The sequence below is a fragment of the Podarcis vaucheri genome (assembly GCF_965113315.1).
Source record: "Podarcis vaucheri genome assembly, chromosome: 14".
NCBI classification, from domain to species: Eukaryota; Metazoa; Chordata; class Lepidosauria; order Squamata; family Lacertidae; genus Podarcis; species Podarcis vaucheri.
In genome coordinates, this window is record NC_138752.1 from 3,966,543 (window position 1) to 3,991,742 (window position 25,200).

Here is a 25,200-nt window from a genome sequence, read left to right on the forward strand (position 1 = left end):
CAGCACTCTCATACCAAAGGGCTTTTGTGTTTGGTTAAATGGGGATTCTTATTTCTAAAGCAAGAGCATGCAGGAAGTAGAAAATAGCAGTGAGGAGGTTACTGGGAGGCTTATCAGGTTGGATCATAATGTACTCGTTAAGATAGGGTATCTAAGAAGCCCAGTAAGTGAAGAAATACTCTCCTCCGCACCCCATGTGCCAATAATGAATCACTTATTCCTTGCTTATATAGCATGAGTCACACAGCTGTGTGTCCAAATTCTTCTAGTAAATGGCACATTGGTGGAAACAGGATGCCTTTCCTTCCTTCATATGAAGACTGTATGCACACCTGCAGCACGCAAAGGGAATCCTGATGTGGTAACAGAATGAAAGTTAGAAGAACCTTACCAAGCCCAGCCTAGCATCCAAGTTGCACATATTGTACAGTACAGTGGCATCTTATGCAGGGGTTCAGTTCCACGAAGACACATATATTCAAACCCGTGGAACCACCCACACATAAAACATCTTTTGGATTCTGGAGCCAGTGCACTGAGCAGGCCTTGCCCAGTAAGCAAGGTGGAGAGCTTTGAAGGCCCACTCAGCACACAGACTCTGGGGTGTTCTCATAAGATCTTGTGAGAGCTTGCAGGGCCATCTGGGTTCCATGAGATCTTGCATAACCATCTCCCAGGGTTCCAGCTGGAATGTATGCAGTGGAGGACGACCAAGATGCTAAAGGGTTTGGAAAGCAAGCCTCATGAGGAGCAGTTGAGGGAGTCGGCTAGAAGAGAAGACTGAGAAGTGATAGGATAGCCATCTTCAAATATCTGAAAGGCTGCCACATGCTCCATCTGGTAGAACCCCAATCAATGGATTCAAAGGTCAAGAAAGGAGATTCAGACTAAACATGAGGAAGAACATTAGGAGCTGTTCAACAATGGCATGGACTACATGGAAAGGTGGTGGACTCTTTCATTTGATGTTTTTAAACATGGGCCACCTGTCAACGATTCTTTAGCCGTGATTCCTGCATTGCAAAGGGTTGAACTAGGAGTCCTTTCCTATTCTACAGTTGTATGATTCTTTGAGCAGCAGGGTCTTCTGGCAACCTTTGGTTGTTCTTTGGTCTTGACTCTTGGCTTGCCCCATGGTTCTGTTCTGTGGCTCCCAGCTCACCCCAGAGTGCTGCTCACTGCCCTGCCTCCAGTCATTTACTGGTATGGGTGGATATTTCTTTGTCAGTTTCTGCTATATAATCCTCAAAGTTACTGTACCACAACCATAAAAGCACAGTAACATCATGAAGCACTCATAGTGCTGGATATAAAGACATCAGAGCAAATAACCCACAGTTATAGTCTGCAATAAATACCAGTCTAAGTGCAGTTGGACATAGACAAAAACCTGCCACGTCTTTACTTGCTGTTGGAAATGAATAGAGGGAGGTAGGAACATGGTTTTTATATATTTATTTGGTGGTTTATAAGCCATACTTCAGTACACTACACCTAGAGTGTGATGCAGTTTGAAACAAATGCAATAAAACTCTACAAGGAAAATAAAAGAAGTTAACAACAGATGGGACCAGCAACAAACTGTTGCAGTGTGGAGTGTTTCTGTTCAGGCTGTTTGCCAGCCAGTCATGCTGTCACCCAGGACACTCCATTCCATCCAATCAGGATTCCGTGCCCATTGATCCATACTCAACCCTCATTAGGCTGCTTTTGAGTCCACACAACCCCAATTTCTAAAGACATTTTCCCCCTGAAGCATAGTAGTGACCAGGACACCAAGCCAGAAACTACAGTCTCAACCAGCAAAAAAAAAAGGGGGGGCAGACTTGGTTCCTGGCTCAATGGCAGTGATTGGGGACCACTAGCTAGCTGGAGCTGGCTGAACTAGATCCCAGAGTGCCAAGGCCCATGGAACCAGAGCCAGGATAATCATGGGTGCCTACCCCTGGGTTGAGGTATGGAGTGTCTCACCAGTGCAATGGTGCAGGGAGCACTCCAGGTGGAAGTCCATGGAGAAAAGAAATTTAAATTCCCCTCAGTCTAGAGGATCAAGTCTTTTAAGACACTCTAGTTCGCAAAGGAGGGCAGAGCCTAGGAGGAAGGCAAACTGGATGCAGAGGTTCAGAAGGCCTGGTTCATTTCTGACCTGCATCAGAACAAGTGGCTCATTAGGAGCTCTCCTTGGTGCTGAGACAACTGGCCTGGCTTGCCCTGTGGGTTCCTTCATGGCACCAAAGCAAGGCATTGTAGTAATTTTGCTAACTGAGCTTTGTGCACATGGAAACTACCATTTTGGTTACATAATCAATGGCACTCCCATCCTGAGCACCAAAAGGAAAAAATGAACCATAACGCTGACACAAAAATCACAGAAGCAGCATCCATAAAATAGGTTGGCAAAATCCAGCAGAAGGCAACCCTAAAAATAGAACTAAGGCCAGATATAAAGCATGCTGGATAGACACCTGAGCTAAAGAAAAAAGGCCTTTGCCTGATGCTGAAAAGACATCAAGACCTGCTGGATGAGGGGCTCTGAGAACATAAGAAGAACCTGCAGGATCAGGCCAATGGCCTATCTCATCCAGCAACCGGTTCTCGCAGTGGCCAACATAGAGCTGAAAGAAGAAGAGTTTGGATTTGACATCCTGCCTTTCACTCCCCTTCAGGAGTCTCACATTCTCCTTTCCCTTCCTCCCCCACAACAAACACTCTGTGAGGTGAGTGGGGCTGTGAGACTTCAGAGAGTGTGACTGGCCCAAGGTCACCCAGCAGCTGCAGGTGGAGGAGCGGAGACACGAACCCGGTCCCCCAGATTGCGAGACTACCGCTCTTAACCACTACACCATGCTGGCTTCTTCCCACTTCCTCTTTCAGTTCTATGTCCTTTTCAAGGAAGAAAATGGTAACCTCCTTTACTACCTTGCAACCAGGGGAAGGGAGGGACTCGGACGATTTGTGGCTGCCAGGGGAAGGCACAGAGGGTGCTATTGTACTTGTGGTTTCCATGCTAGCAACCCCAGATTTAACTCCTCCTGAAAGGAGTGGATATCAACAAAAGCCTCCCCAAACTGAATGGGCAGGAATGTGTTGAAGAAGACACTCCTTGAAGTATGCGGAAGCAGTTAAAAAAAGAGCAATGCCTTTAGATTTGCTAAACCAACTTCTTTTCTATGTTCTTGGAGTGCCCTTGTTGTCATGTATCATAAACATTTTATTTATTACCTTTGTTAGTCATTTCATCTTGTCCAAGGCAATCCAAAGTGACAGGCAGACAGACAGGCAGACAGACAATAAAACCCACATAGATACAGTCAAACCAAGAGGAAAGAAAAATACAGCAAAAAAAATTCCCACCCACTTCTAAAAGGCCACAGATGGTTAAAGGCCAAAGGCTTGGATATAAAGGAAAGTTTTTGCCTGGTGCCTAAAGATATGTAGTGAAGGTGCCAGGCGAGCTTCCCTGGGGAGAGCATTCCACAAATGAGGAGCCACTGCAGAAAAGGCCCGGTTCTCATCTGCCACCTCCAGACCTCTCATGGAGGAGGCGCATGAAGAAGGGCCTCAGAGGATGATCACAGGGTCTGAGTCAGTTCATATGGGGAGAGGAGGTCCTTCTTAGTACTACTTTAGAAGTACTTAATTGTACTTTGGTGCTGTTAACTTATTCTGTTAATGCTCAATAGGGCTTTTATTAATCTACCCCAAATCATTTTTTGTGTGTTTAATCAATGCTAGATGTTCCCTGCTGGAACTTAATGTTGTAAAGAATGCATTTTAAAAGAAACAAATAATGTACACGGGGAAAGAAACTGATTTTGATCACTTGTACATATTTGGTAATTCATTAACAGAAGAAACAAGCCGCCTCACTAAACACGGCTTCTCATGTTCCCCTGTGTGGAATTTTATTTGGAGTTCAGCTGTTGGCCCAGAGTAGGTGAGCAACTACAGCAGCAGAGCAGAGCTGGTGGGGCGGGGCAAAGCTACAGAGCCCGTGCCTGGCGCTGGGACAGGGCAGGGCTGCGTGGATGCCTCAGGGGAAGGGCCAGGTCTGCTGGGGCACCACAGGTATAGCTTTAAATCTGCAAGAGGATGGCTCTGAGGTGCTACCCTTCTTTGGGGGGTTTTAAACAGAACTTAGATGGCCATCTGTCATGGACTCTTTAGCTGCGATTCCTGCCCTGCAGGGGGTTGGACTAGATGACCCTTAGGTTCCCTTCCAACTCTACGATTCTATGATTCTACCCTCGCCACACTGGCCCCATCTGTGGCTGCATACTTGTATGCATCTTCAAGAAGCGACTTGCATGGCTTTAAAAGAGGATTAGGCAATTTCATGAAAGAAAGGGTTATCGCGACTGGACTGAACTGTCAGGGGTCCTTTCGCCTTTGGGGCTCTGCTCTGCCTCCACAGCCAGGGGCTTCAATGCTTCTGAATGCCACTTCTGGAAACTGCAGCAGCAGAGCGTGCTCTTGTACTGAGTCCTGCTTGCAGATTTCCCACAGGTCTCTGGTCGGCCACTGTGAGCATAGGATGCAGGGATGCTAGATGGGCCTTGCCCTGATCCTGCAGGTTCTTCCGATGTTCTTAAGGTTGGCCACATGGACCATCTTAACCCAACAGGAAGGTGAGAGCAGGCAAAGCCTGTTGCCAGCAATATTTCCTGAAGAGCAAACCTGAAAAGACTGCTGAAAGAAGGAGCAGGAGGCCTTTCAACAGTGATGAAAGTGATGCAAAAACTACTCTCTCCTTTTGACTCCATTTTAATTATGGTGACTTTTCACACTGCTCCTTAATTTTCTATGGAATCATCATCATCTAACAGATGGAAGTAATGTGGTCCTTTCCTCACAAGATCAACATAGATCACCCAATCAAGGTCATCATTTTCTCAAACTCAACTTCATTAATCTCAAACTCAAAAGTAGATGCATTTAAATTACTGCTTCCATTCAAGCTCTGTTTCTTTCTTTTCCAGTTAAAATTCTTTTCTGGTGTTTCATTTCTCCTCACAGCAGATTTGGGGTTTTACTAAAGTTAATAATGTTTTTTAGATTGTAGAATCAGTTTCTGTTCAGTTAAAGCAGTTCCACTGTGATTCCTACTGGCCTTTTGCCTCAAAATTGTCTCATTATTATCTTCCAATACAGTGTTATCCAAAAGGGGTGATTCTGCCCCCTGGGGGTGCTGAAATGATCTAGGGGGGGCAGTAGTAGCCTCTGGGGCAATTGGGGGTGTTGAATAAAAATAAGATGGTGGTGGAAGTATAAAGAAGAGAAGAGAAAAGAATTTTGAAAAATTGTACATGTTTCATCTGTTATGTAATGACATTTAAAAGGTAAAGGTAAAGGACCCCTGGACAATGAAGTCCAGTCAAAGGAGACTCTGGGGTTGTGGCGCTCATCTCGCTTTCAGGCCAAAGGAACTAGTGTTTGTCCACAGACAGCTTTCCAGGTCATGTGGCCAGCAGAACTAAACCGCTTCTGGCGCAATGGAAAACTGTGATGGAAGCGAGAGCACATGGAAACACCCTTTACCTTCCTGCTGCAGCAGTACCTATTTATCTACTTGCACTGGTGTGCTTTTGAACCGCTAAGTTGGCAGGAACTGGGACAGAGCAACTGGAGCTCACCCCGTTGCACAGATTTGAACCACTGACCTTCTGATCGGCAAGCCCAAGAGGCTCAGTGGTTTAGACCACAGCGCCACCCACGTCCCTAAATGACACTTACCACCAGGTTGGGTGCCGATGCGGGACAGCGACAACACCTCTCCTGGATCCAGCAGTCGTGCTGGAGGCAAAGGGTTTTCCTGGGCTTGGGTGAACTCTTTTCGGCTTCACCCAGGCCCGGAAAGTGGATCGCAGCTTGTCTGCCTATTTGGCCAATGGCAGGCGGGCTACTGTGCCAATCCCACCCCTTCACTTATTTATTTTTATTGATTGATTGAAGATATACTGCTGTATACCTGGAGGCTTAAAGGAGGTAGGTTTCCAGGGGACAGCAAATAATTTTTTTCCTGAAAAGGGGGCAGTAGGCCAAATAAGTTTGGGAGCCCCTGCTAAAATATATAGTTTGGGTAGGGATCAAACCCTTACCATAGCTAAGATCTGTCAGCAATGTTTAGTCAGATAATTTACTATCCTTTTGACTGCACTACCATGGACTAGAGAGGAAGCAAATACGCAGGAATAAAAAGCCACAGTAAGGGAGAGTTGAATTGCATTGGGGGGTGGGGGTGAAGGGATCACAGGGTTGTCAAGAAAATGAAAGACTTCCTAGTTACTCAGTAAACCACCTCCCCTCCTCTCTCCAAGTTTTGCCAAAATAAAGCAAAAAAACAAAATGCTGCCTCTTTTGTTACACTTTGACACTTGGCAGCTGTGGACATGGCCTGGCTTTTAATTCATCCATCCTTTCAAAGCATTTGTAACCCACTAGTATCATAGAACTATAGAGCTGGAAGGGACTTCAACAGTCATCTAGTCCAACCCCCTGCAATGCAGGGATCTCAGCGAGATCATACAGAACAGAACAGGTTGGTAGTGTCTGGCATTTCTTGGGAATTCTAAGAAACAAACAACAAAAAAGCAGTGCAGTTTTGAAATCAGGTTAAACTCAACCCAGTTTTGAAAGGTTCAGTCCACTATTTTAATTCAAAATGGCACCTAGTTGTATCCAAACTTAGATGAAACCTTGCTCTTAGGAAACCATCGGGCAAAATTTGGTTGTGATATCTTATGAGGGGTCCAAATGCATTGAGAAAAGGCAGAGAAAAATATACTAACTATACAAATACACTATATTATACAAATATTTTTATATTCAAAGTATGCAGTAGACTCTTCAGTCAGAAAGACTTTTGGAGCAGTTTTCCCTCAAGGGAAAAGGGCAGGTGTGGGAGAGGGAGAGGAAAACAAGCAAAAGTCAGGCCTTTGAATCCTGCTTTTGGACCTCTCCTCAGGCCAAGCCCACTCCCCAAATGGCAGTTATCTCCCCAATCCACACCCATCACCAGCCCTCATCAAGTGTGTTTGCCTGGCTGGAACCACAACCACACCTGTCCTTTGCCTGGATGGAGAATGGAGTTGTGTGTTTGTGTGCGTTCCCTTTGTTAGGAATGTAGTCTATGTTACACAGGTAAGACAATGTCTTACCTGCCCCCCCTTTTGCCTCTGCCCCCCCCCCGGCAAGTGGCCCCTGGAAGACTGTCCATGAGGCAATGCAGCCCTTAGGCTGGGAAATGTTTCCCACCCCATCTTGGAAATAACTGAAACTAAAAAGTCTGGGGAGATTTTTGAAAATGTAATGAATCACCTGACACGGAAAAGACACAGTGCAGATGCCAGATGAGTCTTTCGGCAGTTCCACAATTGGAACCACGCCTCTCTCTCCCGCCCCACTGGATCCCGATAATCACAAATGCCACCTTTCACATTATATTCTTCTTGGTACAGACAATATTTAGAATCCCAGATCTACCAGAAAATCAAGTAACTTATTAAAGTTCACTGATGCTCTAATGGAAAGTTAAGCCTCTTTTAAACCTCCCATACGTCCTGTTTTTCATTTTGCACTGGATTGCAACATCTCCAGGGGGAAAAGACTTTGCTGTGAAACAAGCCTCTTCCCTCCCTCCCTGGGTGACGCCTGACAGCTCATCTGAGCTCTCAGGTTACATTTGGCAGCAGCACAGATATGAGGCAGGCTGGACTGAGGAAGCGCTGCTTAGAGCACCTGTGGCTGCCAAGGTGATGTGGACGCTAAGAAGAAACCTTTGAGTAGGCTCAGGAGTTTACTGGCCTGGAAGACGGATTTTGGGCTGCACTATCAGGGTCCTTCTCTGCCCCCCAAAATGTATTGGTTGGAAAGAAAGTTCCTGGGTCGAATCTCACGCCTGCTGGCGCTTGGGGGCCTGATGCTGTTTGCCACTGGCCTTCTGAAATACTCCACTTGGCAGTGTGACTTCAGCCACTTGGGGAAAGACATCGCAGACCCTGGGATTCAGTTCTGCAAGGACAGGCTCTACCAGTCTGTGAGACTCACTCCCAAGGGAAATATCAGCTGCTCACGGATCAGCAGAGGGGACCCCAAAGAGATCGAGAAGGCTATTCTGAGCAGGCTGCAACTCAAAAACAGAAGGGATCTCCTGGGAGAGAAAGAGTACCTGAACATGACTGAGGAATGTGGACTCTTCAAAGAAAGCCGGAGGTATATCGAGTTCCCACTGAGCAAAGAGGAGGAGGATTTCCCCATCGCTTACTCCATGGTGGTCCATGATCAGATTGAAATGTTTGAGAGACTGTTGAGGTCCATCTATGCCCCCCAGAATGTGTACTGTGTCCACGTTGACAGGAAGGCCCCAGAACCTTTCCAAGAGGCAGTGCGGGCCATTGCCTCCTGCTTTGGGAATGTCTTTGTGGCATCTAAGCTGGAGCGGGTTGTGTATGCTTCGTGGTCCAGGGTCCAAGCTGATTTGAACTGCATGGAAGACCTCCTTCAGAGCAAAGTACATTGGAAATACCTCCTGAACACCTGTGGGACAGACTTCCCCATCAAAACCAACGCAGAGATTGTCCATGCTCTAAAGCTTTTGAATGGGAAAAACAACATGGAGTCAGAGAAACCGTCAGAGAGCAAAAAGGGCCGGTGGAAGTACCGGCACAACGTGACCAATTCTGTGGTGAGAACCTCCACTGCAAAGAACCCCCCTCCACAAAGCTCCCCCATGTTCACTGGGAACGCATACATCGTGGTCACCAGAGAGTTTGTTCAACATCTTTTTGAAGATCCAATGGCAAAAGCACTGATAGAGTGGTCCAAAGATACTTACAGCCCAGACGAACATTTGTGGGCCACTCTGCACCGGATGCCAGGAGTCCCAGGGTCAGTCCCCTTTAGTGCTAAATTTGACCTGACGGACATGAACGCCATTCCAAGGTTGGTGAAGTGGTCCTACAGTGAAGGAGACATCAGTAAGGGGGCCCCTTATCCTCCTTGTTCAGGCTCTTACCGGCGAGCAGTGTGTGTCTATGGGGCAGGCGACCTACACTGGATGATCACCCAGCACCACCTGTTTGCCAACAAGTTTGACCCCAGAGTTGATGACTATGCCTTACAGTGTTTAGAAGAGTACCTGCGCTACAAATTAATCTATGGGAAGCAGCTCTGAGTGAATGCCTAGAAGGTTCCTCACCAAGAGGACAATTTAGAAACTTATGTTTTGAGGTCCTGGCACATGGATCTATCTAGCATGATGGTCAACCCATTCCTAAAGTACTTAGCTAGCAGCCAGTAATCTCCTCACTGAGATCTCAGAGACATCCATTTGAGTGTTGCATAGGTCAAGGAAAGAAGGTGCCAGGAGGAGGAAGCTGCACGGGGGTGGGGTGGTGGTGGAGATTTGTTAGTCACTCTCCCGCCTTGTGCTGCTCCATTGCCTGGAGAAAAAATCTGCTGCACAGCTTTGGTTACATTTACTTTTTTTCTTTAATGAGTGTATATGAAGGAAGAAGTGAACAAATTGTTGTTTAGTCAAGTGTTCCTTTTCCTGTATGTAAAATGTGTGGGGGTTGTAGTGATTGCACTGATGATGGGAAGGCTCTGATAGGCATAATATAGCAGGACTGGGTTAAAAATCATCTCATGGCTCAATCTGCTTTGAATGTTTCTTCAAATTGCACCTGAACTTTCTCCCTCAGCAAACCAGGGGATTATTTTTTCTCAACTTGAGTGGTAGAGTTTCAACAGCAGTTTTTCCCACACACACTACCTGTTTCCTGGTGAGATGAGAGCCCTTGAGATTTAGAATGGTTTTGTAATATGTTTCTGTAGAAATATACCAAGTTTCACAGGCATTGCTAGATTGTGATGTAGCACCTGTTTCTTGGAGCTGCAACAACTCAGATGTCTGTCTCCTGCACTACTTGCAGCTCAGCTTTTAAACTTTGTTTGTTTTTCGGCTCATGTGCAAGTAAAGTATGTTTGGTAGTTAGCCATCAAAAGCCATCAACACATTTAAGGAAGCACCAGTGTGGTTGGATATTTAGCTATTAACTAAGCAAAGACCTAAGAAAAAAAACAAGTCTCCCATATCTAAAAAGGATGATGACAATGATAGATAGATGATAGATAGATAGATAGATAGATAGATAGATAGATAGATATAGATGATAGATAGATAGATAGATAGATAGATAGATAGATAGATAGATAGATAGATAGAGTGGTACCTCAGGTTAAGTACTTAATTTGTTCCGGAGGTGCGTTCTTAACCTGAACATGCTTCTGCTACCTATTGATATCAATCTGGTGTTGTTGGTATTAGTGATTGTGTTAGAAATGCCTAGCTCAGACTTCCCCAACCTTCAGTGCTTTGGGCTACAATTCACACTGGTTGCTGGAAACCACAAGAGGGAAGAGGCCTCTTGGGCAGGTTTGCAGGGTTCCACAGGCAACTGCTCAGCCACTGTGAGAACAGGATTCTGGACTAGATGAACTCATGGCCTGATCCAGCAGATGTCTTATGTTCCCCAGAGGTGGGGAACCTGAGGCCTTCCTGATTTTGCCTAGAATGGCTGGGCATTCCAGTCAGATGGGTGGCATAGATTATTATTATTATTATTATTATTATTATTATTATTATTATTATTATTGCTGAATAATAACTCCCATCTTCCATGACCATTGGCCATGCTGGCTGGAGGTTGATAGGAGGTGGAATCCAAGGACATTTGGAGGGCCACAAATCGCATACCATTGATCGGAAGGTCGGCGGTTCAAATCCCCATGACAGGGTGAGCTCCCATTGCTCTGTCCTAGCCTCTGCCAACCTAGCAGTTCAAAAGCATGCCAGTGCAAGTAGATAAATAGGTAGCACTGCAGCAGGAAGGTAAATGGTGTTCCCATGCACTCTGGCACTTGTCACGGTCCTCCGTGCACCAGTAGCGGTTTAGGCACGTTAGCCACCTGACCCGGAAAGGTGTCCGTGGACAAATGCCAGCTCTCTCAGCCTGAAAGTGAGATGAGCGCCACACCCCATAGTCGCCTTTGACTGGACTTAACCATCCAGGGGTCGTTTACCTTTTACCTTTTTTACCATTGATCTAGTAAGATCAGTTAACCTTTGTGGACTGCTTCTATATTATCAGGAAATTATGTGTTTTCTACCTTCCTTGTACATATTTGCAGCTATGTAAATAGACAGTTCTTTCCAGTTATGTGATATTGGCTTATGCCTTATGTATCAACCTTGTGTGTACATGTGTAAATCACAAGGTGGCCCAACTCACAAATGATTCAGAGTAAAGTGAAGCAGCCGCTGTTTACCCACTTACGTTTGCCTTCTGCTCTTTGCTTTGTAGGCCTGCTTTCTACTGCCATAAAGATAAGGAAGATTACCTGCAGTCAGTTAGCTATTGTGAGAACCCTGATAGGGAATATAAAATCTAAACAAGTGGGGCAAAGGGCACACCTGACAGAGCTAGAAGTGCAGAAAGGTGGTTTACCAGGGCGGAAGTCTTCACATTTTCTGCGTTCGGGGAAGCTTTTCTGTCAAGCAACTGGTGTGCTTTTTGTGAAAGTGGGATGGGAGTGAAATGGGTTTCAAAGTGTGGCCTGGATGTGGTTAAACATCCTGCAATTCTGCAGCCACATAGGAAAGTTTAGTTCTGAAAAGAAGACGACCCTTTGGTGGCTCCTGGTTCTAAGCCATGGCGTCAAATCTGCATTCCAAGCAAGTGCGTCAGTGCAAATATTTAGGATTTGGTTCGAGGCCAGAAATTCTGTCGGCTTTTTACGTCATAAGGCGAAATGCATACAAGACATTGCTTGTTTTGTGTTCCTTCCCTTTTCATCACACTCATTCACTTGCTTTCCCCCTTTGCCTTAAAAGCTTACAGAAAGCTAAACTAACTGCTCTCTGGCACCAGGCAGGAAAGGCAGAGGTTACTTAATGTGTTTGATTTTTCTCTGTTGGTTAAAGATTGTAAATGTTTGCAATATACAAATGTGTTGGTAGACTGCAAATCTAAAGAGGTGCAATTGAGATAAGTAGCAAAAGAATCTGGTTTGTTTCCCAATTTCTTCTCCCCCCTCCCACCCCCCGTTTGTCTTGTTTCTGCCACTTGGAAGGTTAGCACCATGGAGTTCTCTACCTGATATGCATTTATGTTGATTTTGTAAAATAAATTAAGATTGGACAAAATCCATCTGGATAACATTTGCTGGATGCGCTCTTGCTATGGAGGAAAATACAGAGGTGTTCCTGAGATGCTGGAGTCAAAATCAGGCCACATGTGTGAAGACTGATTAGAATATAGGGGAGTTGCTTTATACCAAGTCAGGACACTGGTCCATCTACCTTATTGCAGTTGACACTAACTGGCAGCACCTCTCCAGGACTGCAACCTGGGAGTTTCCCCCAGCCATACCTGGAGTTGTTGGGAACTGAACTCGGGGCGTCCTGTATGCAAAACATGTCATGGGAAACCTGAATCCTCTTAATAAGATGTGTGTATGGCAGAGAACTTCATCATCAGGCATGGCTAGCTAGGAGTGGGTCACACCCATGGACAACTATCTATTGCATGACATTGAATTGATAATAATAATAATAATAATAATAATAATAATTTATTATTTATACCCCGCCCATCTGGCTGGGCCTCCCCAGCCACTCTGGGCGGCTTCCATAAAAACCAAAAATACAATAAAATATCACACGTTAAAAACTTCCCTGAACAGGGCTGCCTTAAGATGTCTCCTGAATGTCAGGTAGTTGTTTATCGCCTTGACATCTGCTGGAAGGGTGTTCCACAGGGCGGGCGCCACTACCGAGAAGGCCCTCTGCCTGGTTCCCTGTAGCTTTGCTTCTCGCAATGAGGGAACCGCCAGAAGGCCCTCGGCGCTGGACCTCAGCGTCCGGGCAGAATGATGGGGGTGGAGACGCTCCTTCAGGTATACTGGACCGAGGCCGTTTAGGGCTTTAAAGGTCAGCACCAACACTTTGAATTGTGCTCGGAAACGTACTGGGAGCCAATGCAGGTCTTTCAAGACCGGTGTTATATGGTCTCGGCGGCCGCTCCCAGTCACCAGTCTAGCTGCCGCATTCTGGATTAGTTGTAGTTTCCGAGTCACCTTCAAAGGTAGCCCCACGTAGAGTGCATTGCAGTAGTCCAAGCGGGAGATAACCAGAGCATGCACCACTCTCGCGAGACAGTCCGCAGGCAGATAGGGTCTCAGCCTACGTACCAGATGGAGCTGGTAAACAGCTGCCCTGGACACAGATTTGACCTGTGCCTCCATGGACAGCTGTGAGTCCAAAATGACTCCCAGGCTGCGCACCTGGTCCTTCAGGGGCACAGTTACCCCATTCAGGACCAGGGAATCCTCCACACCTGCCCGCCTTCTGTCCCCCAAGAACAGTACTTCTGTCTTGTCAGGATTCAACCTCAATCTGTTAGCCGCCATCCATCCTCCAACCGCCTCCAGACACTCACACAGGACCTTCACCGCCTTCACTGGTTCTGATTTAAAAGAGAGGTAGAGCTGGGTATCATCCGCATACTGATGAACACCCAGCCCAAACCTCCTGATGATCTCTCCCAGCGGCCGCATGTAGATGTTGAAAAGCATGGGGGAGAGGACAGAGCCCTGAGGCACCCCACAAGTGAGAGCCCAGGGGTCTGAACACTCATCCCCCACCACCACTTTCTGAACACGGCCCAGGAGGAAGGAGCGGAACCACTGTATAACAGTGCCCCCAGCTCCCAGCCCCTCAAGACGGTCCAGAAGGATGCTATGGTCGATGGTATCGAACGCCGCTGAGAGATCCAGCAGAACTAGGAAACAGCTCTCACCTTTGTCCCTAGCCCGCCGGAGATCATCAACCAGTGCGACCAAGGCAGTTTCAGTCCCATGATGAGGCCTGAATCCCGACTGGAAGGGATCCAAATGGTCCGCTTCTTCCAGGCGTGCCTGGAGTTGTTCGGCAACCGCTCGCTCAATCACCTTGCCCAGGAATGGAAGATTTGAGACTGGGCGATAGTTGGCCATCGTGGCCGCATCTAGAGATGGTTTTTTAAGAAGCGGTTTAATAACCGCCTCTTTCAGCGGGTCTGGGAAGGCCCCCTCACGGAGGGAAGCATTCACCACCCCACGAAGCCCATCGCCCAGCCCTTCCCGGCTTGCTTTTATTAGCCAGGATGGGCAAGGATCCAGGAGACAGGTGGTTGGTTTCACTCGTCCAAGCAGCCTGTCCACATCCTCGGAGGCAACAGATTGGAATTGATCCCACTCAACTTGACCAGACAGAACTCTTGCACTCTCCCGCCCCGGCCCTGCTCCCACGGTGGAGTCTACTTCTTCCCGAATCTGAGCGATTTTATCTGCAAAAAACTTTGCAAAATCATTGCAGGAGAACATGTGGCCCGTACTGGGCCCCGATGTTGCAGGTGGTTCCGCTAAATTGTGAACCACCTGAAAATTACATTGAATTGATGTTGCAAGATCAATGAACCACATCTAGCTATGTCCAGAAGTGGCTGAGACCATGTTCCACAGATTCCAATTTGCTTCTTTGAAACCTTTCTGACTGAGGTAGGTGAAGAATAGGAACAGAAAGCCCTCACTCTGTGTTTCTTTCATTTCAGTCATATTTAGAGGAATGTTTCCCCTATGGTTTTGAACCGATGTTCACCCCCCTTTCTTGCAGGATGATTTAATGTTTCCTAGTGCGGCAAGAGACAACTCCCTTTGCAGAAACTAATAATAACAACTCACACCGGGTTCTCGCAAACCCCTCCCTTCCCATCGTCAGATGGCTCCAGGCATCAAAACAGTTATTAATAATGTTAAATACAGGTAAAGGAATGCCCTTGACCTTCCCACCCAGCAAAGTCACTTGGGCAAGAACTCACTGTGAAAAAGAAAACAACGTTATCTGAGAACCTTTGGTGGGGCAACGCATCAGCACTGGTTAAAGGAAGAGAGCGCTGGCTCAAAGAGCTCTAGCCAAACCATTATAGCAGCTTCACTGCTACTGGCCTGTCTCCAAGAGCAATTCAAAGTGCTGGTTATAACCTATAAAGATATTTATTAGAGTTTTTAAAATATAACAATGAAAAAAATAAAAAAATAAAAAGAAACAAAATACAACATAAAAACAGTTAAAAAACAAATAATTTTCCATAACATATATTCCTTACGCTTATTTCCCCAGACCTCCTGATACCTCCCTTCTTTGTATTCTACTTCAATTTGTTGGTTCAGCAAATCCTTACCATTAAGCTTTTACCCATTTATAAACCTTTTTTTTCGTATCTCCTAAAGCATTACAGCTGGAAACCGCTTAGTTTCTATCCAACATCCTTCTAACATTCATTAATTTTACAATATTTCTGTAAATAGTCTTTAAATTTCTTCCAGTCTTCTTTCACCAACTCTTCTCCCTGGTCTCGGATTCTGCCAGTCATTTCTGCCAATTCCATGTAGTCGATCACCTTCATCTGCCATTCTTCCAGAGTGGGTAAATCTTGTGTCTTCCAGTACTTTGCAATGAGTATTCTTGCTGCTGTTGTAGCATACATAAAAAAAAGTTCTGTCCTTCTTTGGCACCAATTGGCCGACAATGCCCAGGAGGAAGGCCTCTGGTTTCTTCAGAAAGGTATATTTAAATACCTTTTTCAGTTCATTATATATCATTTCCCTTAATCTTAATCTTAATCCCTTAATCTTTGGGCACGTCCACCAAAGGTGAAAGAATGTACCTTCCGTTTCTTTACATTTCTAACATTTGTTATCGGGCAAATGGTAGATTTTTGCAAGCTTGACTGGGGTCATGTACCACCTGTATATTATTTTCATAATATTCTCTCTTAAGGCATTACATGCCGTAAACCTCATACCTGTGGTCCATAACTGTTCCCAGTCAGCAAACATAATATTATGTCCAACATCTTGTGCCCATTTAATCATAGCAGATTTCACCGTTTCATCCTGAGTATTCCATTTCAACAGCAAGTTATACATCTTTGACAAAATCTTGGTTTTGGGTTCTAACAGTTCTGTTTCTAATTTTGACTTTTCCACCTGGAAGCCGATTTTCTTATCCAAATTATATGCCTCCATTATCTGATAATAATGAAGCCAATCTCTCACTTGGTTTTTTAATTTTTCCAAACTCTGCAATTTCAATTTGTCTCCTTCTTGTTCCAAAATATAACCTATAAAGCTTAGATCCAAGACCATATTGCCTCATAAGAACCTGCCCAGGTTATGAGATCTTCAGGGGAGCCCTTCCCTCATTCCCACCACATTCACATGCATGCCTGGTAGAGATGCAGGAGAGGGCCTTCTTGGTGGCTGCTCCCAGTTTTTGGAACTCCCTCCCTAGAGAAACTAGACAGGCTACCATCTCTGCTGTCCTTCCCCTGGCAGCTGAAGACCTTCTTGTTCCAACAGGCTTTTGGGAACTGACTGCTTTTAGTGAAAAGGCTGGTGCTGTGCTGCTTTTATTGTAATTTTTACATACACAGTTTTAATTCTATTAATGTTTAATTGTTTTTAATTTTTGTTCTTTTAATTAGCTCTTCTTATTTTATCTGTAAGCCGCCTTGAGTCCGGTTGACTCCTTTAAAGCAAGTAGGCTCTTTTCAGCTCGCTAAGGGGGGGGGGGTGAGGAGGAGGGAGAGAAGCAGAACCTGCTTGCTTTAAAGGAGCCTACCGGACAGGAGCCGCTTACACTCGTGTAAGCGGCTCCTGTCTGGTAGGCTCCTTTAAAGCAAGCAGGCTCTCTGTCCCTCCAGCAAAGTTTTTCAGCTCGCTAAGGGGGGGGGGGAGGAGGGAGAGAAGCAGAGCTTGTTCCAGGCGTGCTCCTTGCCCCTTGAGTGCTTTTCCTTCCCTCCCCACTTAAAACGTGGTTACAAAGCACAGATCCACATGGATCCTCAGGATTTTTGCACTGGGTCACCCCAAATTCACCATCATATCACATAGCATGTCCATGGTTACAGTTTGCACCAAAAAAATCACGCACCCACTCTTGCCTAGGGCCCCAGTGGTGCAAAAACATGGTTACAAACATGGATCCACATGGATCCTCAGGATTTTTGCATTGGGCTACCCCAAACTCACCATCAGATCACATGTCTGTGACCACAGCATGAACCACAAAAATCATACATCCACTGTTTCGTGTAGAATATTTTTTTTCTTGTTTTCCTCCTCTAAAAACTACATGCATGTTATGGTCGGGTGCGTGTTATCGAGCGAAAAATACGGTAGTTTTGTTTGGGGCAGAAATATTTGTGTATGGAGGAGTCTTCCCCCATCTGCAAACTGAAGTGGTAAAGCCGTGGGGCAGGTTGGTCACCTTTCTGGTTGTCTGTGAGAATTCAGATGCAGTGGCAGCTGTGTCCTATGAATAAAACAAAAATTGCTAGCAAACTTAATAGTAAATGTGTAAGAGCCCAGTTTTCAATTTGTGATTCATGTAAGTGAATTGCCTAATTAACTCATGAAGCAGAAGCCCTTGGCCTTGGCTTGCTGCTTTATCAGGGCTCTCTCCAAGGCACACCTGTGGGCTGGGGTCTGAAGCTGGGCAGCACCTGCACTGCAGGTGGATGCTCATGGAAGCCTTGCCACCTATTTGGTGTTCTCCATTTTGAAAAATATGAAAATGGGCAGGGTGGGTGGAGAGGAGAAAAACAGAAAGAGGAGAGAGGAATGAAAGAATATGGAAATATGGGATGCATGCATGCATGCGCGCACGCACGCGCACTCGCGCGCGCGCACACACACACAGAGAAAACTGCCCATCCATCCATCCACTTATAGGAGGGATCAGTTGGAATTATATCCATGGCTCCCTTCCAAACATGATCCTGTGCTTGTGAGGGTAGAGTCTACAAGAGGAAACCTGATGAACTGATCAGTCTTGTTTCTTTGTCAAGGAACTTGATTGACCTCTTAAATACTCTGATCAGCATCTCAAAGAGTGAGCTATGTTGCCATAGTGACAACTAAGTGGTGGTGATCTCTAGGAAGGGAGCAGGCATTTCCGTTCCCCACCCCACCCCTGGCTGGATGCCAGCTCAGTCTAGGTTGGAGAACAAAAGGCCAAGAGGACTGTGTGTGAGAGAGTTTGGCTGATGCTGGAAGACAGAGAGGAATGTCTGCTCTGCTGAACCCAGAAGCTGTGGCTTGAGGCTTCTCTGAACACCTAACAAAGAAGCAAGATTTGTTGGGTGTTGCCAGGGGTTCAGGAGCTGAGGCACAGGAAAGGGAGGAAACAGAAAGCGAGGGGGAGGAATACGAAGGAAGCATGAGCGATGACGGCGGCCCAAGATCTCCGAGTCTTTCCAGTGAGTCGGAAGATTCACAGAAAGGAGCGCCAGTGGTCAGAGCAAGGGGGGGGGGCTTAGGGAGACACCCCAGGAAGAAGGGACCAGAGGGGGCTCAGAGAGCAGCAATTGGAAATCGGGGCCAGCTTCCCCAACAGGGCGCAGTAGGAAGGGGGCCAGATATCGGGATCCGGCGACTCACCACAGGCGGGAGGGCTTGAGTCAGGATTGGCCACACCTCCGTCGGGGAGTGAGGAAACGGTCAAGAGGAAGGTGAAAAGTTGGGCGCGCGCGCCAAGTTCAAATCGCAGGAAGGCGGCACAGTAAGCAGCCCGGAAAGGGAGCCAGGTCCTAAAGCCCGCCGCAAAGAGGGAGAAGGGTCCGGGGGGTCGGCGTCAGAAGAGTCCAGGAAGGAAGAGACCACGGGGGGCAGAGGGACCCAGGGAAGGAAGGAAAGGCGGAAGAGGTGGAGTAAGGCTAGAGTATTAAGTTGGTGTACAGGAGGCGGGGACTCAGACGGAGCTTCGCCGGTCTAGCTTCTAAGACGTAGAGCTGCACGCTGCGGCTTGGAAATGGAAACTGTAACTCAATAAAGTCTTTTATAAAGTGAAAGCTGGCTAGCGTGATCCTCTGTGAGCTGGGATCTGGAAGCAGCTCTGACAGGTGTTAATGCTGTGAGCCCCTCCAGACTGTGCTCAGGTTGTATATATGATGTGTAACTAAAGCCATACATCCTAGACACCACAGTCCACATTTACCTTCATTCCAAGGAAACTGAACCCTGGGAAAGCCGAGGCACCCCTGGAGTGGAGATGCCAGGGACAAACCTGGGACCTTCTACTTGCAAAGCCTACCATTGTGTGATGGGTACTCCTCCAGAGAAGTTGCCATTGTTGCAGGCTGGGTGTTAACAAAGGATTTGAAAAGGCTGAAGACTCCTACTTTAAGGGTGGATGTATCCAGACAAGTGGGCTAAAAATAATGCTTGTGATTCATTCCAGTTGTGATTAATTTAATTTCTCTTAACTAAACTCCCATTTTGATCCGATGACCTGAACTTGTTTTTAAGGTTCAAGTTCTGTAGATGTTTGAGATTCAGGTTTTGTTAATTAGATATTTAAGGTTCAGCATTCCAGCCAGTCAGCCACACCCTCCTCCTGTAAGGTAGGCAGGGGGAACCTGTGGCTCTCTAGATGTTGCTGATTCCAGCTCCCAACAGCCCCAGCCAGGGCTGATGTGAATTTGTTGTTGTTTAGTCGTGTCCAACTCTTCATGACCCCATGGACCAGAGCATGCCAGGCACTCCTGTCTTCCACTGCCTCCCGCAGTTTGGTCAAACTCATGCTGGTAACTTCGAGAACACTGTCCAACCATCTCGTCCTCTGTCGTCCTCTTCTCCTTGTGCCCTCCATCTTTCCCAACATCAGGGTCTTTTCCAGGGAGTCTTCTCTTTTCATGAGGTGGCCAAAGTATTGGAGCCTCAGCTTCAGGATCTGTCCTTCCAGTGAGCACTCAGGGCTGATTTCCTTCAGAATGGATAGGTTTGGTCTTCTTGCAGTCCATGCGACACTCAAGAGTCTCCTCCAGCACCATAATTCAAAAGCATCAATGTGAACTAGACTCCAGCAACAGCTATAGGGCCACAGATGCCCTTGTCGTTGTTGTTTAGTCGTTTAGTCATGTCCGACTCTTCGTGACCCCATGGACCAGAGCACGCCAAGCACTTCTGTCTTCCACTGCCTCCTGCAGTTTGGTCAAACTCAGTAGCTTTGAGAACACTATCCAACCATCTCATCCTCTGTCGTCCCCTTGTTGGACCCCTCTGGGAGTCTTGGTTGACCACAAACTTGACATGAGCCAACAGTGTGACGCGGCAGCTAAAAAAGCCAATGCAATTCTGGGCTGCATCAATAGGAGTATAGCATCTAGATCAAGGGAAGTAATAGTGCCACTGTATTCTGCTCTGGTCAGACCTCACCTGGAGTACTGTGTCCAGTTCTGGGCACCACAGTTCAAGAAGGACACTGACAAACTGGAACGTGTCCAGAGGAGGGCAACCAAAATGGTCAAAGGCCTGGAAACGATGCCTTATGAGGAACGGCTAAGGGAGCTGGGCATGTTTAGCCTGCAGAAGAGGAGGTTAAGGGGTGATATGATAGCCATGTTCAAATATATAAAAGGATGTCACATAGAGGAGGGAGAAAGGTTGTTTTCTGCTGCTCCAGAGAAGCGGACACGGAGCAATGGATCCAAACTACAAGAAAGAAGATTCCACCTAAACATTAGGAAGAACTCCTGACAGTTAGAGCTGTTTGACAGTGGAATTTGCTGCCAAGGAGTGTGATGGAGTCTCCTACTTTGGAAGTCTTTAAGCAGAGGCTTGACAACCATATGTCAGGAGTGCTCTGATGGTGTTTCCTGCTTGGCAGGGGGTTGGACTCGATGGCCCTTGTGGTCTATTCCAACTCTATGATTCTATGATTCTCCTTGTGCCCTCCATCTTTCCCAACATCAGGGTCTTTTCCAGGGAGTCAGCTCTTCTCATGAGGTGACCAAAGTATTGGAGCCTCAGCTTCACGATCTGACCTTCCAGTGAGCACTCAGAGCTGATTTCCCTAAGAATGGATAGGTTTGATCTTCTTGCAGTCCATGGGACTCTCAAGAGTCTCCTCCAGCACCACAATTCAAAAGCATCAATTCTTCGGCGATCAGCCTTCTTTATGGTCCAGCTTTCACTTCCATACATCACTACTGGGAAAACCATAGCTTTTACTATACAGATGCCCTATCCCAGGTCAAATCACTCTGTCCTCAGTTATTTGGGATTCCAATTCCCAACTGATACTAGCATCCTATGACTCCTAGAGACCACTGAGCATGCTGTTGCTGGACTGATTTTTGTTGTTTTGATGTCATAGCAAAGCTCAGGATGCCCCTGAGCAGGTTATACTTCCTCCTTGTTTCTGATGTCTCCATTTGGTTTCCAGTTGTGTTGGCACTCAACTACCCGAGCTTGCTATTAGCGGGAGGGTGATGATGATAACACTGATTATACAGGCTTAGTATTTGGCATTGGTTCACTTGGATTCCCTGCCTAGAAGTAAGCACAGCAGTCACATCTCTGTGTTGATGATGAAGTGAAATTGCATTGCCTAAGTGCATCAGCATAAGCTCATGCAATGTAAAACTGCCATTCATCGCAGCAGCTCTTAAGATTTCCCTGTCAAGCATGTTGCAATGCAAGCACAGTCAGCCAAGCAGGAAGAACGCACTTGGTGAATGGGATGTCAGAACAACCAGTTAATCTCAAATGTCAATGTTTATTTTGCAAGATAAAAAGACAGGAAGTCCAGTACAAACTCCCACTGATGGGAATTCCCAGGATAGCCATCAAAGAAAGTAATCTTGTATTTGAACAATAGTATCAAAAAGTATGCTCTTAAAAATACAGAGCTAGAGAAAACACAGTGAAATAGGCTGCAATCTAACTTGGGGTTAGGCACGCTTAACACTTGTACTTTTGTGTTCCTTTTTGTCCTCTTCAGTTAGACAAGACGTCAATGTATTGAAAGAAGCGTCCTTGTCTCCAAGAACTTCTCTACTCTGCTCATTAACCATGTTGACCATGTTGGATTTTCTTGGTAGCTGGCCATTTACATGCATTTAGTTTAATAGTATTATGGTCAGTGCTTCCAATTGGCTCAACAACACTTACTGTATTTTTCTGTGTATAAGACGCCCCCATGTATAAGATGCCCCGTATTTTTTTGAACCCAAAATTATGAAATCAGTATTTTAAACAAGCAGAACAACTTTGAGCTTTTTTTGGGGGAGGGAGGTCACCCAAAGTTGTTGAGCTTTTTGACTAAATTTCAACTAAAAATGTGACCAAGATTTGGACTATTACTTTTTTTTAGCAAAAAACATTGTCTTAGACACGGAAAAATACGGTATATCTTGCACCAGATCCTGGATGCCACTTACCATTAGGTCCCGAGTTGCTGCCCCTCTGGTCAGTTTCATGACATCAGGCTACCAGGGTCTTTTGTCCGGGTGACCCCACATTCTATCACACCATGAGTAATTTTGTACAGCTTTATCACATACTACCTTACTCACCATCTAAAATAAAAAGCCCCCAAGGTTGTAATGGTACCTCATAGGGGATTTGCTCCAACCTTTTGACCATTTTGGCTGCCCCTTTCCACCATAGATTTGTATAAAGTCATTATGATACTGACAATTTTATTTCAGTCCCTTTCATAATGATCCCAGAAATTGACTTTGCCTTTTCCACAGCTGTTGCACATTGGGCCAACTGCTGTTGTTACCTTGATGTTGGCACTGTGATGGAGGCACTGTCTCAGCTGTGGCTCCTATCTTGCTCATGGACTGGGCTCCCTCATGAGGTTACTCCCAATTTACATCCCCAGCTAGTTTCTCGCCGTCCCCATCTAGATGCTAATGCTTGGAATTCAATCAAGAAGTCCTTGTTAGATTAGCACAAGGAAGTGTTGCCCAACTAATGAGCTCACGTCAATTCTAGCGTGTATGAGTTTAAAAATAGGGTGGATTTAGTTCAGCGTTGTCCCCTGGAAATGGGGATTTTTGTCAGGGGAGAGGACAAGGTGGCTGATTAAACTCTGTTAAAGTTTTCTTTTTTAACTGAAACTAGCTTTTAAGTGGTTTTCTACCAAGCTGAATTAGTCAAGTCACAGACCACTGTATTCACAGCAGCTTTGATTGTAGCACAAGCATACATCACACAGCTGAATAGTAAGATGGGGCAGAATAAAGGTCATTTTGAAACAAAAGTGTTAAAAATGCAATCCACATGTACACACATGCATGGAATGCAGTTTGTTCACTTTGCTACATCCTACAGAACAAGATCCAAATGACAACAATAGAACTGGCACTCAGTGGTGTCAGGTTAATGTGGGCTACGGCACCAGCAGTATGTTTGATGCTATTGTGGCATTAAACTATGGTGACAGAAGACTTAAAAGATATCAGTTCTCAGGAAGCTTCCCATTTCATGAGATGGTTGTCAGCCTAAACTATCTACCAGCAAACAGTTCTACAGCTACTGCTCTTGTGCTGCTTGCTGGTTTGCCAAGGGAATCTGGCTGGCCACTATGAGAACAGGAACGCTGGACAAGATGAGCCATTGGCCTGATCCAGCAGGCTGTTCTCATGTTCTTGTACAAACAGATCAGCTCTCAGTAAAAAGAAGCATTCTGGGGCAAAAGGGCTCCTTTTTTGTTTAATATGTGTGGCCCCTGGCAACATCTTCAGTGATGCACTGGGTGTGAGAGAATTGGGAATGTCTCTTTTAGGATGTTGCTTGCCATTCACAATTTTTATAAATGCTTGAATAAGTATTTTTTTTTAATGTGCTGCCCGGTTAATCAGGGCTACTTTCTACCTAAACTTTTAAAAACCATTACAGTGGTACCTCGGGGTTACATACGCTTCAGGTTACAGACTCCGCTAACCCAGAAATAGTACCTTGGGTTAAAAACTTTGCTTCAGGATAAGAACAGAAATCGTGCTTTGGCAGCGCGGCGGCAGCAGGAGGCCCCATTGGTTGTGCTTCAGGTTAAGAACAGTTTCAGGTTAAGAACGGACCTTCGGAACAAATTAAGTACTTAACCCGAGGTATCACTGTAATCTACATAAAAGGAGTAAGAATTTGCGTTGTGGCAGATCTCAATGTTCTAGAAGAAAAATGAAGCCCTGGTTTTAAGCCTCTATCCAGTGAAGTGTGTGCTCACATTTCTCCAACAGCACAATTAGGAGGAAGGCTGCTCATAAAAGGCAGGAGACCAGAAAAAGGTCAGTGCATCTGAAATATTTGTTGGCTTCAGGGCATTAGGTTCACTCCCACCAAAAAGAGCATACCAAACCATTTCTGCAAACTTTTGTACAAGTTAAGCCACCACAATTATAGCTTTGGGTGTGTGAATGATGTAGTGTACATGGAATGCAGTACAGATAGATCATCATGACTGCCATAGGGAGAAGCAAACCTGAAAAATACGGTACCTTAGGCCAGGGAATACACCTTGACCTGTTAGGGAAAAGTTAGCAACTTTCTTAGTAACAGAGCAGGACCACAGACTTGTTCTGTACATCTGGAATGAGGAACAAGGGGCTCCAGGCAGCTTGGCCAACAGTAAGACATGATGGCAGCAGCAATCCAGCAACACCTGAAGCACCACAACCCAAAAAACCTTTGGTAAGCGGAGAGTTCTGTAGCACATGCATACCTATGAGACTGCTTTGCACAACCTGACACCCTGCAGAGGTTGTGGGATTCCAACTCCCACCAGCTCCAGCCAGCATAACCAATGGTCAGGAGATTATGGGAGTTGTAGTCCAGCAACATCTGGAAGGCCACAGGAAAGTGAGCTATGGAAGGGTAGGCCTGCTAAGCGATTAGCCATGATGGCTAAGAGGATCCTCCACATATGGAGGCAGTGTATCTCTGGGAACAAGCAACAGGCAATGATTGTCACCTTCATCTGCTGTGAGCTTCCTAGAAGCATCAGGCTGGCCACTGCTGGATACCGAAGGTTGGGCTAGATCAGGCAAGAGAACTTGGTGCCCTCCCATCAGCTCCAGCCAGCATGGCCAATAGTGTCAGAGATTATTGTAGTGGTCCAGCAACATCTAAAGGACGACAGGTTCCCCATCCTGGTGTTAACTGGAGATGCCATTGAAGACTGAACCCTGGTACCTTTGCATGCAACCCGGATGCACGGAGCGCCTTGACTTTTGAGGAATGTCATTTGCCAGTACAATTATCTGCTGTTACTGTCTGAGTAGATTTGCTACAAATTTGTTTTTAGCTTAT

General features: G+C 46.0%; 1 protein-coding gene and 1 long non-coding RNA gene across 2 annotated transcripts; both read left to right on the forward strand.

Annotated features, from left to right (window-relative positions):
- The first annotated feature begins 7,665 nt into the window (after positions 1-7,665).
- GCNT3 (glucosaminyl (N-acetyl) transferase 3, mucin type) lies at positions 7,666-9,960 on the forward strand. Its single transcript, XM_082198103.1, has one exon. It carries the CDS (start codon positions 7,856-7,858, stop codon positions 9,170-9,172), a length of 1,317 nt encoding a protein of 438 aa, XP_082054229.1. The 5' UTR covers positions 7,666-7,855; the 3' UTR covers positions 9,173-9,960.
- A 7,971-nt stretch (positions 9,961-17,931) lies between these two features.
- LOC309518231 lies at positions 17,932-19,389 on the forward strand. The gene is made up of 2 exons (XR_014213389.1): positions 17,932-18,245; positions 19,005-19,389. It is a non-coding gene; the product is annotated as an uncharacterized lncRNA (long non-coding RNA).
- Positions 19,390-25,200: the final 5,811 nt, after the last annotated feature.